At 35.5% G+C, this 14,245-nt stretch overlaps 1 protein-coding gene across 1 annotated transcript in view; it reads right to left on the bottom strand.

Annotated features, from left to right (window-relative positions):
* Nucleotides 1-14,245, bottom strand: part of KIAA2012 (KIAA2012 ortholog) — a 160,144-nt gene that overhangs the window by 91,778 nt on the left and 54,121 nt on the right. Inside the window, 2 exon segments of the mRNA XM_051990518.1 lie at nt 6,421-6,549; nt 8,382-8,531. Of these exon segments, the coding sequence (XP_051846478.1) occupies nt 6,421-6,549; nt 8,382-8,531 (279 nt within the window).

Consider the following 14,245-nt stretch of genomic DNA (forward strand, 5'->3'; position numbering starts at 1 on the left):
TTTTAATTGGAGAAATAAAATATACTTTGTTATTTCATGATTTGGTGATTTCATAGATGTAGGGTCTTCTCCAAGGTTTGGATTTTAACCCACTTAAATCTTTTCATCCTATGCAACTTTTGTCCATGTCTTTCTATAAATCCTTCACAACGAGACCACCCAATGTGCTGGGGGAGGTGCCTTCTAATTCTCTTAACATTGTAAGGATACTAATATAGCACAAAGGCTATTCATCTCTTATCCTTACTCTCACTCTGTGACTGGCCACCTCCTTTTCTGGTCATATGGCTCTTTGAGGATATCTTTTACCCAACTTCCTGTGTGCAATTTGTCAATGATAATATACTGCAGTTCACCATGTGTCTTTCTTTCCATTGCCCTTTGGATGACCCACATTTTGATTTTTCAGAGATTGAAGTATTCCATGATTCACAGTTGTAGAGTCAAGAGTCATCTCAATAAGTTTTTGTTTGGGGAGAAGCTTAAAGTCATGAAAACACTGAATACATTTTATCTTTCTTTTGCGTAGTCTTTAAAAAATAAAATTTAATGACATTTTTTGATTTTACATCATTCATATTTCCCAATATGTCCATCCCTTTGCTTTCTATCAAAGATCAATGTTGTATGATGTAGAATAAAAAAGAGAAAAAAGTCCCAGTTCAGCAAAACTAAGCAAAACAGTGAAAGATCACATACAGAACACTGTACAATTTCCTAGGGGCACTTTATTCTGTCCTTTTCCTTTGGTTCATTTCAAGGTCCAGTTTAGTGTCCATCTACAATGTTTTATCAATGTGCACATATTCATGAACCAATTCAGTGACTTGCTCACACAGATTATTATATTGCTCATACAATTATCAGAATTGGAATAATAAGCATTCTTTATATATATTCATAGATATTTCAAATTCATGTAAGAGAGGTAAATGCTATAGGGAGTTAAGATGGGCTTTGTTTGATGGAATTAAGATGGAAAGAAACCCAAGGACAATGAAGTGTGTGTGAGAGTGTATGGATGTATAATAGAGATGAGGAAGAACTTAAATAAATATTTTACTATTTTTTTGGTTTTCTTAATTAAAAAAATTAATTTTAGACAAATTCTGATCTCTCAATGTTTGCCTTTTTTTCTTTCAGATCCAGATACTTTGGAAATAGCTTTAGATTTTCAGCCAAATTGCTGCTTTTGTTATGTTTAGCTTCTAGATATTCTTGGGAATGTGCCTCATCATGAAGTATCCCTCTCTAAGCTGGGTACTCTTGGGGTTTCTCCATTGGGGGACCTCATTAAATTTCATAAAGGTGAAATAAAAGATTCTCTACTTTGCTAAGAAAATGCTTCCAAGACTTCTCAAATATTTGGAGATTCATTGCACATCTAAGAGGTCCTGGCTATTCCCATTTATAGGGTTAATTTCCCACAAGTTCTATTAAGGAGCTGGGTATTCTTGACACTCAAAATAAGACACTAAAACAAAACCAAACCAATCAGGTTATTATACCTGAATGGTTTGTTCCTGGCAAATAAAAGCAAAAAAAAAAAATGAACCCCCCCCCCCCATGAGGAAAAAAATAACAAACCAACAAAACAAAATAGGACACTAATATGAAAAAATTCTATTATCATGGGGAACTCAAGTTATTTATGATTTGAATAATTAATTAGCCCTAGGAAATTGCCTGAGACATGAAGAGGAGTGTTTAGTTCAGATCACAGAGTTAATAAGTATCAGAAATAGAATTTAAATCCACATTTTCCTGACTCAAAGCTCTCCCTATTATTTCCCCTCTAAAACTGGAAAGATATACCCACATAAGGAGGACTGATGAATAGTTATGAATTTGGAGTCAGAAAAACTTGAGTTTATATCCTATCTTAAAAACTTAGTAGTGTTGCTATCCTGCACAAATCTCTTGAGTTCTCTCAGTTTCAATTTCTTTATCTATAAAATAGTGGTCATGGTAGTACAGAAGCAGCAGCAGTAGTAATTGTAATTTTGTTATTAATATTTGTCCTTCCTCCTTGAAGAGGACTAGGACATTATGGAAGGGATGCCATAACATGCAAGTGAATTGGATTTAAGTGAGAGAAGGTTGGGCAAGATTACCTGCCACACTTTCCCTTCCAGAGTCTTCTGGACCCATTGGCAAGATATAGATCAAGACAACTGGAGATGGCCCTGGATACAGTGGAGACCTTGGCTTTTTTAAGCTCAGGTCTACATCAGTCTGACTGAGGCTGCACCCATTCAATGATTAAGGCTGGGTAACAAATAAGACAAAGAATTACTTTAACTATTCCCCCCCCACTAAATCTATATAAATAAATAAATGAATCTGGAGGGGACGAGCCTCAGGATTTCTTGAAATGACTGTTATTTACATTCAATCTGAGTCAGTGAGGACCCAAACAATGACCAGATGGGGCTTGACCTAGGATCTATTGGCCAACTAAAACCAGTAGTAGTTATAACACTTCACATGAGAATTAAAATGAGATAATAAAAGAAAAACACATTTCAGACTATAAAGCATGATGTGAATTTAGCTATTTTTATTATTCAGGATTGGAGAACTGTTTGGGGGGCTCCCTCTTAGAAAGAATGGAACATTTTGATTGACATTAGCACACAGAAATGACTCCACATATAACCCCTATGTGCATGTGTTAAAGGAAAAGGTGTTCAGAGAATAGCTCCTGAAGAAAAGCTTATGTTTTACTAACAATCTCACTAATGAAGGAGGACCTTCTATCTCAAAGAACCCAGGAAGTAGTAAGGGGGTGTGAGATGGATGGGTAGGTAAATATACGTGACAAAAAGGGAAGAAAAAAGGAAAAAAGCTAATCAACTGAGCTCTTATAGTCAAAGGCAACCTTGGGTCAGCTGGAACATTCTTGGGTCATTCATTCAGTCCCTCTAATTCTATGCCCCTAGAAAATGACAAATTAGAAAAACTTAGCAATGGAGCTATCAGAAAGAAACCATCATTTTTGGAGAGAACACTCAGAATCTTAGCCTAGGAATGAATGTTCAATAGAAATTATAAAGAAAATTAGAAATGTAGTACATATGAAATCAAAACTCCAGTCTGAATTGTCAATGTGAAGAATGAAAATACTTAATGGGAAGTTGAAACCCAAGATAAATGAAGAGATGATTGTCCTCAGTGAATTCAAGTCATCAGTCTTAGATACACAACATCTTAGGGTACTAAAAGAAAGTTAGGGTGTAATCAGGGAGTCCCTTAGCATGCACTTAAAAAAAATTATGTTTGAAAGCATGGACATTAATAGAAAATGAGTGGGCTGGATTCAATGGCTGCTAAGTTTCTTTCAAGCTCTAAATCCATGATTTTGTGATTTAATAATAACCCTCAAGGAAATTTATAATGCATTATATACTAGAGGATTTTCTTCTTCTATTCTGTTCAACATTCTTATTAATAATTTGGATAAGATCATAGATGATCTATTTTTCTAAGGGCAGCCAGGTAGTATAGTAGAGTGCTGGATTGTGAGTCAGGAAGACTCATCTTCCTGAGTTCAATCTGGCTTCAGACATTTGCTAGTTGTGTGACCCTGTACAAGTCACTATTTGCCTCAGTTTCCTTTTCTATAAAATGAGCTAGAGAGAGAAATGGCAAATTCCTCTGGTATCTTTGCTAAGAAAATCCCAAATAGGGTAACAAAGAATCTGACATGACTGAAAAAAATCAAACCAAATTTTTTTTCTAATTTGCAAATAGTATGAAATTAGACGAGATAGCTAATACAAGATGATAGAATCTAGATGCAAATGTTTTGCCAGGTTAATGTGATGGGTCAAATTACATAAAAATAAATTTAAGACATGAAAGATTCCTTACTTGGTTTAAAAAGAAAAACACTAGTACAAATGCACTTTGGAACACTGAGAAAAAATTATCAATAGTTTATGTGGAAAAAATCTTATGAGGGTTTTTATAGATTTCAAGTTAAATATAAATCAAATAAAAAGAATCACAAGATTTCAGAGCTGAAAAAACTTCAGTGGCTATCTTAGGCAACTAAGTGGTATAGAGTACTGGGCCTGGGATCAGAAGGAACTGATTCAAATCTGGCCTTAGACATTTATATGAGTGATTCTGGGCCAAGTTGTTTCATGTCTGTTTATCTTAGTTTTTTCAACGATAAAATGGGGATAATGTCTACCTCCTAGGGTTGCTGTGAGAGTCTTCTTTGATTACTCCATGCTATCATTTGTAGGTTGGCTTAAACTTATTTAGTGGCTCAAACTTTGTCCTTTCCCCTTTGACCATCAATAGAAAGGATGTTTTGGTTAAATGACTGTTTTTAATCTCCCAAGTTACTATGCTATTTACTACTGATACAACAGGTGACTAGAATCATATTTATTTTCCAGCTTTTATACCAATTGGGTATTGTTGATGATGGTTAAGACCTGTTTAATTAGTGTCCATTGAAACCTTTATAAAAACTACAAAATAAAGTGGTTTTGTCCCCCTTTGACCATCACTAGAAAGGATGTTTTGGCTAGAATGACTGTTTTTAATCCCCCAAGTTACTATGTTACTTACTACTGATACAGCAGGTAACTAGAATTGTATTTACTTTCCAGCTTTTATACCAATTGGGTATTGCTGATGATGGCTAAGACCTGTTTAATTAGTGTCCATTGAACCCTTTATAAAAACTACAAAATAAAGTGGTTTTGTCCTCCTTTGACCATCACTAGAAAGGATGTTTTGGCTAGAATGACTGTTTTTAATCTCCCAAGTTACTATGTTACTACTGATACAGCAGGTAACTAGAATTGTATTTACTTTCCAGCTTTTATACCAATTGGGTATTGCTGATGATGGCTAAGACTTGTTTAATTAGTATCCATTGAAACCTTTATAAAAACTACAAAATAAAGTGATTTTGTCTCTTTTTGACCATCACTAGAAAGGATGTTTTGGCTAGAATGACTGTTTTTAATCTCCCAAGTTACTATGTTACTTACTACTGATACAGCAGGTAACTAGAATCATATTTACTTTCCAGCTTTTATACCAATTGGTATTGCTGATGATGGCTAAGACCTGTTTAATTAGTGTCCATTGAAACCTTTATAAAAACTACAAAATAAAGTGGTTTTGTCTCTTTTTGACCATCACTAGAAAGGATGTTTTGGCTAGAATGACTGTTTTTAATCTCCCAAGTTACTATGCTACTTACTACTGACATAGCAGGTAACTAGAATCATATTTACTTTCCAGCTTTTATACAATTGGGTATTGTTGATGATGGTTAAGACCTGTTTAATTAGTAGGAAACTGTTATAAAAATTGCAGAATAAAGTCATATGTACAGTCACTTCATGGTATACATCAGACAGAATAAGATTCAGCAGCTGTTGTCAAGTCACATACATTCATAGAATATACAATCGGACTTTTAAATAAAATGTCATTCAAAGGAAACAATCAACTACGAACCCCTGGAATCCCTAGATCAAAAGTAGCTATTTCAATAGCAGGAAAATACATTTTCCCCCAAATGTGATGTACCATGATAGAAAACAATTGGATGTTTCAGCTGAAAGGAACTTTATTCATTCATTTATTAGAAGGAACTTAAAAAATTATCTAGTCATGAAACTAAGGTTCAGAGAGAAGTAACTTGCTCTAGTTCAAAGCTAGACAAAGGAGCTTGATCTAGAATACTAATCTCCTGACTCCCTTCGCTTGAAAGGCTATGACATCAACCTCCTAGATCCCATTCTTTATCTCCATCATCAACACTCGTGATGACCATATTTATACAAACATATCCCAATATGTTTTGGCCATCTGACATCCTCTACCGTCTGTCTTCATTTTTTTTCTTCTTTGCATAATGCTTTGCAAAATAGCTCTAACCCCCAAATCAGCCATCCTCTCCCAACAAGCTAACATGCCAGAAGGGTTTTTGGAAATTGCTTTGCATATCTGTCAGGAGCCAGATGATTCACTCTGGTGAACCGACGCACATAACATGAATACCTGACCCGCTTACCAATTAGCCACCTCTGATTCGAGAGGTTGGCTGGAAAGAAAAGAAGGGCAGTGTTTAGTTTGGGCAAATACCAAAGGGGCGTTATCATTCTCATCAAGGAATCAACCATGTACATTAGACCTCCTCCCCCTCCTCCTCTTCCAAGAGAAGCCTGAAACTTCTCTCCCAAGATTCTCCAGCGTGAGTAAACTTGTTATGCAAACATTAGCTTATTGTACTGAACTACAGAAGCAGTACTGTGTCAGCGAGAGGGGGAAAACTGCTGACTTTGGTCTGATTTTAATGATGTCTCTCTATCGCTGGGAAGTTTTAGGAGCTACAGGCAAAATTTTTCCCTTTGAAAAAAATGACTGACCTGGAATGTGTCAGCTTACCTTCACCTGATGCAAAGTCAAGCTGAAGAGGGAGGTCCATGCTTTGGCCAGAACCCAAGAAAGGCTGGCAAACAATATCTTCAGCAGGCCCCATCAAGATGTTTCCAAGTGCTGGGTCCTGTGAACTCCCTTGAAAATAAACACAAGGCATTAGTCCAGAGGTTCTAACTAAAAAACCTCTTTTTGTGTCTTGGGCCCCTTTGGCAGCCTGTGAAATCTGTGGACCCCTTCTCAAAATAATGCTCTTAAGTGTATAAAATAAAATACATAAGATTACAAAAGGAATGTATTTTATTGAAATACAGTCATCAAAATATTTTTTTAAAGAACAACCAAGTTGACAGGCTTCGAGTTGAATTTCAACTAAAATCTCTGAAGAAATCTCTGAATTAGCAGGATTAGCAACACCTGAAGGAGTGAAAGGTCAAGAGACCATCTCATTCACAAAAAAATAAAAAAAAAACATGTTTTGTAGCCCTGCAGGCAGTTGCACAAATACATTTGTATGTTTTTGGGTGCTGACAAGAACCAACTGCTGATCAAGGTGATAACTTCAAGCCATGGATTTGGGGGAGATACTACCTAGTGGCTCAAGGATACACTGGATAGAAGGAGGAGAAGATGGTATATTTACCAGCTAGTGTTTTAAAAAAAAGATTTCAGAGGCAGTCGTATAAAAATTCCCTGACTGTCACTGAAGCAAATGTTGGCAAAACTGGGACTGGCTGCCTAGCAACAGGGCCCCCTCTTTCCTTTCCTACAAACAGCCCCCTCGGGCTGCACACTGCCCTTTTTATCACATCTCCTCTTATTTTCTTTCTTCTTGCACACTGTCCTTGACTTTTATTTTAACCAAGATTTTACCTGTGTAACTATATTGAAAGGTAGATGGGATAAGCACATGGTATGATTACCTCAAGGTCCCAGAACTTAACAATAAATGGCACATATAATACTATTAGATTTACAAATGACTTTACATCTGATCTTTTAAAACAAGGTCGCCAAAAGGGTATTATGAGTTTTTTTGTGGAGAATGAAGTTCATGACTAAATGATTTCTTTATGATCATTTAGACAGTAAATGTTAGAGGTGGGATTTAAACCCATCTTTTTCCTGAGTCCTACTCTAATACCTTTGTACTATTTTATATTGCTTCTCTATAGAATGATCTTAATGTTAGTATAGGTATCCTCAGGGGCACCTAAAATTTGTTCTATATCATCATCATCATCATCATCATCATCAACATCATCATCAAGAATAGTCGTTATACTTTGGGTCAGATGCTGTTCTCTAAAGTCTCTTTGGCTTAAGCCAACTCTATGATGTGCTCAGCTGATGGAGAAATTAAGAAGGTTCTACCTGATTTGAAGGATAAAGGCATCCATTTTTCCATTTAGGCAAAATGTCAACAAATGATCAATAAATAAAGCTATGTAGTTCTGACATCATTGACGTAGAGTTTTGGGGCCATACTTTTTCTGCAAGAGTGGCTTCCAAATTCTGAAAATCTTAGATCTGCCCGGAGTTAAAATGTGGCTGGGAGAAATATCTCACTTCTTTCTGGACCACTCTAACACTCACTATGTTTGTGGGGCTCATTTTCACCCAGAAGGCACATGATAACTCTGGGTGGTGTGTGCTGGGTAAACAGGGTAGCTAATGCTTCTCCATTAGCACAATGAGGCTATGTCATCACATTGCTCTTGCCAGGGATGAGGAAAACCCAAATGGCTTGGCAGTGCATGTTGGTGCAATGAAACCTTCAAACATGTACTGACTCTTTAGGAATGAAGCTGCGGGGTGAACGCTAACCCCACTGACATTCCCAAAGTTGATGCTGATTTTCCTTGTCAGTGTAGTGACCATCAGAAATTTCATAGTACTGCTCAGGTATGCTACTTTGGATCCCTGGTAAATAACAAGCACATATCAAGCAAGATGGAGTGGTTGGCTACCTGTGAAATCTTCCAGAAGGTCACTAATTCCATCATCCATCAAGTTTTTGGGATTTCTGGAATCAGATGTTTTCTGCTGAATCTTGTTACTCTTTGTCCCTATATTTCTTATTTCTTGAGTAATTCCATGTGACTGAGAAAAATCATTACCTGGAAGAAGCAAAGAGAGTGAAACAAGTGAAAAAAAAACCACATTTATTAGTAAGAAGGTAATAAAAGAGTATGAATGATGGCTATTTGGTGACCAATGGGGGTTAGCTCCAATCATTCCTAATTCTGTTCTTCTTTTGCCTTGCAAAGGAGGACAATAGGCAAGTGCTTTATGTGATTGGGTGAAATAGAATTGGTAAGACTAAGTGTCTTTCATTTGGAGAATAGTCAAGCCTTATATGCACAACATATAGAAAGATGGTAGACAGAATGGGACTCCAGAAGTCATACAGTATACTTCCTTCATTTTCTAGTTGAGGACCTGAGGTCTCATCTTAAATCAGCTATCAGATTTACTATGATCACACTGGTTCTAAATTCAAGAGAAGAGTTGAACAGAGGTCCACTGGTCCCAAATCCTGATCTCCAGAGGATTCTCAAATGAACCTTCCAATCCAATCCAAATCTAAACAAGGGCATTGTCTGCCACATACTAAAGAAATGGTCATTCAGTCTTTGCTTTAAGATCTCCATTGAGGAAGAATTTTTGCCTGAGGCAGCCTGTTCACTTGGATATAAGTTTCATTCTTAGGAAACTTTTCATGACATCAAGCCTAAAGCTGACTCTTAGAAAACCCCACCCATCATTCTTAATCAATTCTTAAAGTTGAATAAGTTTAACATTTCTACAATGTCTACTATGTGCCAGGCACTGTGCCAATCACTTTACAATATTGGTTCATTTGATCCTTCCAACAACCCTGGGAGATAGTACAATTATCATCTCCATTTTCCAGAGGAGGAAACTGAGGCACATAGGCAGATTTGAACTCAATTCTTTCTGTCAGCAGTCTTGGAGCTCTATTCACTACATCATGCAGCTGGCCCCCTTTTCAGGTGACAGCTTTTCAAATACTTGGAAGACATTTTATTCCTAAGTCTTCTCTAGGCTCAATGTCCCCTTGGCATAGTCTACATATGACATGAATTTGAGAACTTCCACCAAACAGATTTCACACCTTTGGATATCTTTATGGTGCTCAGAAATGAACACAAAACTCAAAATGAACATTATACATTAGATGAGGTTTAAACAGAGCAAAATGTAACAGAATTGTTGTAGAGGGCCAGAACGCTGGAGAAGTATACTTGAAACAAGGATGCTTACAACAAGGTGTTAACTCAGTGTGACTGATGGTTCTCTAGTTCACATATACTTATAGCATGATGATGTAATGGTTCTTTAGTTTACACATACTCAGTACGCTGTAATGATGTAATTGTAATGGGAAAATTACATTACATTATATTACAAATAGGCTATTTAAGGGCTGAGAGAACTGGGGACAGAAACAGTCAGTCAGAGTGAACAGATTGTGAAGGAGACAATAAAGATTTTAGACTCTATTCCTGACAGTCCTCGTGGTGACTATCCTGCTGAGACCAAGGCCCGGTCTGGAGGACCTCCAAAAGGCTAGCCTGGACATTACAAATTGTAATCTCTTGGCATTAGATTCTATTCTTTCTCAATGAAGCCTAAGGTTTTCTAGCTACCATCTCACACTTTTAACTTATCTTGAACTTGCTGTCCACTAAAACTTTTAGATCTTTTTCAGCTGAATTTTTGTCCTAATCATGACACTCTAATCTTGTTCCTGTGAAATTTAATTAAGTTTAATTCCTGGAGGTGGAGATCAGTTTAGGAACCAAGCTGACTTAAGTTTAAATCAAGCAGGGCTGAGTACTCTTATCTAAAAATGCAGCAGAAAGAGAATTCTGGTCTTGGCACAAAGAATCCATTTAGAAGCTGAAGAAATTAGTAGTAAATACAATATATAGAATGCTATAGTAGATCCAGAGATATCTCCAGAATTCCAAAATCCAACCTATGAGGAGATAATAACCTCCTAGCTGTTAGAAACTCAAAAGAAAAATGGATTTCCCATAAAGACTACATGAAGAAATAAAATAAGAGATGAAAACATGAAATAAATATGATAGAAGAGAAAAGTGGAAGAAAAACTTAAATAACTTAGAAGAGAAAGTAGAAAACCATATCCAAGAAATGGACTTCCTGAAAATGAGAATAGACCAAACAATAATCAATGACTTCGTAAAACAGCAAAAAAAAAAGAACATAAGAAAAAAAGATTAAAAAACAGAAGAAAATGCAAGTTATTTGAAATAAAAAAACTGATTGATGAAGCAAGTTAGGGAGAGAGGCTTTAAGAATCAGTAGATTCCCTGAAAACCATAACTAAAAACAGTCTGTACACTAAATTTCAAGAAATCATAAAAGAAAACCTCCCAGAGAGCTAGATAGTATCTATTAATCACTTCTTGAAAGAAACCCTCAAAAGAAAATGTTGAAGGATTTTAATAGCCAAAATTTCATGCTTCTACATCAAAGGAAAAAAAACATATTTCAAGATTTCAGAAAGCAGTAGTACCAGGGAATTAGTGTCAAGATCACACAAGATCTAGTAACACTTGCCATAAATGAGAGAAAATCATGGAGTATAATATTTCAAAAAGCAAAAAATATTGGCTTACAATCAGGGATACCTTACTCTGCAAAGATGATCATAATTGTATAGGAAAAATATGGATTTTTAATAGATTAGAGAATTTTAAAACATTCCCAATGAAAAAACCAGCATTAGTTGGGAACCTTGAATTACAAACACAAGAATACAGAGAAAGCAAGAAAGGTAAATTTATTTGAACATTTGGAAGGGATGACATTATAAGTGATAACATTATGACATTATAATAGTGGGAAAAGAAACAAGTGTCCCTTCAAAACTTTGGTACCCTCAAAAGATATTGAAGGGGGTTAACTAAAATAATAGAGGACTTGAGTTGGATTACTTTTTGTTCTGAGTGTTTTAAGAAGTAAAAGAAATGTACTAGTACAGAAAGGAGAACAAAATAGCATGCAACTTGCTCTTTTTCATACTTGGGATATATAAGAATATACAAATATTTAAGAAGGGGTAGGGAGAATGGTCACTGGCAAAGACATTGAAGCACTGGCAAATGACACTGACCACACCAGAATGGGGGTTTGATTAGATAGTATTAGAAAGATACTCCCAGAATACTCCTAGAACTCTGAGGAGAAGTGTAGACAGCAAAATTCTAGAAATCTGACTTGTTAGTGTTCATGAGAATAAGGCCAGAGTATACATAAAGACCATACTTATATAAGGCATTGTTCAAACAATTTTGAATCTTCCTAAATAGACTGTTAGGTAGCCTATTTCTCTTCATCTTGGATGAGAGGCTTTGTTAAATATAGGTAAATATATATTTATAGTATTACTCTATTGTACCAATCTAGAGACATTATCAAAAAAGGAAATAAAGTTAGTTGAACTGAATGACTAGGTAAAAAAAAAACATTCTCTGCTTCATTTTTTACCTAGTCTTAATCACTAGGTTAATAGCTAGGTGATATAAGGTATCAACACTAAACCTGCAATCATAAAGGGCTGAGTTGATATCCTGCTTCAGATATTTACTTAGCTGTGTGACCTAGAGCAAATCAACCCCACTTTTCTCATATGTAAAATGGGGATAATAATTTATATCCCTATAATTTATAGAGTTTTTGTAAATGTATGTAGAATTTTGCAAATCTTAAACTGTTTTGTAAATCTTAGCCAGTATTATTGACACTTTTTATTATACAGTTCTGTGTTTTTATAAATGCTCAGTTACTTGCTTTTGCTTCCATATTTTATACCACTTTTTTAAAAATCTAGATTTGTTGGTGAGTTCTCAAGAGTATCAATGTCAATCTCTTTAGAAAATTCCTCCTTTTCCTTTTTATTGGAATGATTTCTTCTTCTTCTTCTTCTTCTTTTTTTTTTTTTTTAGTATATTCCTAATTTTGTTGAGAGCCTTTCCTTCTTCCTAAAGTGGCTTCCCTTGCATAAAGTCAGGGTGACCTTGAGTCTATCCTATCCTTTTTATTTCTGAACCCTTTTAAATCTCTCTCCAATTCTAAGTTGTATGTCAAATGTGACTATCTGTCTTCTTTTTCAGCACAAATTCTTTTTTTTATTAAAGCTTTTTAGTTTTCAAAACATATGCATGGATAATTTTTCAACATTAACCCTTGCAGAACTTTGCCTAAGTTCTGACTCCAAGACCTGTACTCCTTCTACCATATTAGTTACCTCCTCGCATCTTCCTCTTTTGAAGGATAAAATTATCATTCAGGTAAAGCAAGAAATAGCTGCTCTGCTTTTGACCAAAAAGATATTCCAGTAGATGTCTGAATAATTGAAATTTCCTATCTCTGTCCTACTATACCTTTTTCTTAGGCTTGTGATCCATTCCCCAAACTCCTCATATATTTCTTCTTTCTGAATATAATCCAATAGTCTATCATGTTCTCTGATGATAATATCTCTTCTATTTCCATCTAGTTTCTCCCCACCATGTTCTGTCTTCCTGGTTTCTGGATTTCCTCAAATCAGTATATCTTAATTTACAATGATCCTCTGCCCACCCCTTTACCTCTTCTGATTCTTTTTAAGATGAAATTTATTAGGTGGCTGCTATATGCAGAGCACTGTTCTAGGTGCCGAGGAAAAGAAATATTTTTTTTTTAAGAAAGTTAGATTTTATTTTCTGATCTACGTTCTTTCCTTTTTACTTCTCCCTCCCTAATTGAGAACACAAGGAAAAAACCCTGTAATGAACATGTATAGTCAAGAAAAAAAGATTCCAAAATTGGCCATCTCTTTCTCTCTACCTATCTACACACACTATATATAAAATAACAATAACTATTAGACTGTAAGCTCTAGGAAGGCATATTTTTTGCCTATTTTCATATCCACAGAGCCTGGCACATAGTAGGTGCTTAATAAATATTTACTAATTGATTGTGTTCATATTTATATGCTATGTTGTTAGGTTCATTATCATACGGTCCAATTTTAGGAATGATTGGTTAAAAGATCTGTTTCCTACCTAGGTGCCACAGTGTTTAAAATTCTACTTTAAAAAATTCTCAGTTGCTCTCTTGGCCACATTTATTTTAATAAATTCATTGTCAGTATTTGTATCCATTATTGTATTTATAGCCAATGTACCTAGCATATTATTGTTTAATTGTTCTGGTCATGTCCAATTCTTTGTGATCCCATTTGGGGGTTTCTTGGCAAAGATATTGGAGTAATTTGCTACTTCCTTCTCCAGGTTATTTTACAGATGAGAAAACTGAGGCAAACAAAGTTAAGGGACTTACTCTGGATTATACAGCTAGTAAATGTCTGAAGTCACATTCAAACTCAGGTCTTTTTGATTCCAGCATTGGTGCCCCCTAGTTGCTCAACCTAGCATATACTAGGTGCTTAATAAATACTTATTGATTGTTTGATTCAAATAGCTAAATGAGAATGGGAGGGGAGATGGGGGAAGGTGCATGCTGGACTAGAAATAAAAAAAAAGACCTGGGTTCTAGTCCCAGTTCTACAACTAATTAGCTATATAACTTTGAGTAAATCATTTAACCTTTTCATTTTTTCTGCATCCTCATTGTAAAAAGGAAAGAATTAGACTAGATTTTCTCAAAAGTCCCTTCCATATCTACATTACAGAATCACAGATTATCAGCACAGAGCAGTCCAATCCATCCCTCTATACAAGATTATCCTCAACCTCAAGCATAGGCTATCCAGTCTTTGAGGCAGGTAAGA

Source organism: Antechinus flavipes, chromosome 3 (assembly GCF_016432865.1).
Source record: "Antechinus flavipes isolate AdamAnt ecotype Samford, QLD, Australia chromosome 3, AdamAnt_v2, whole genome shotgun sequence".
Taxonomy (NCBI): domain Eukaryota; kingdom Metazoa; phylum Chordata; class Mammalia; order Dasyuromorphia; family Dasyuridae; genus Antechinus; species Antechinus flavipes.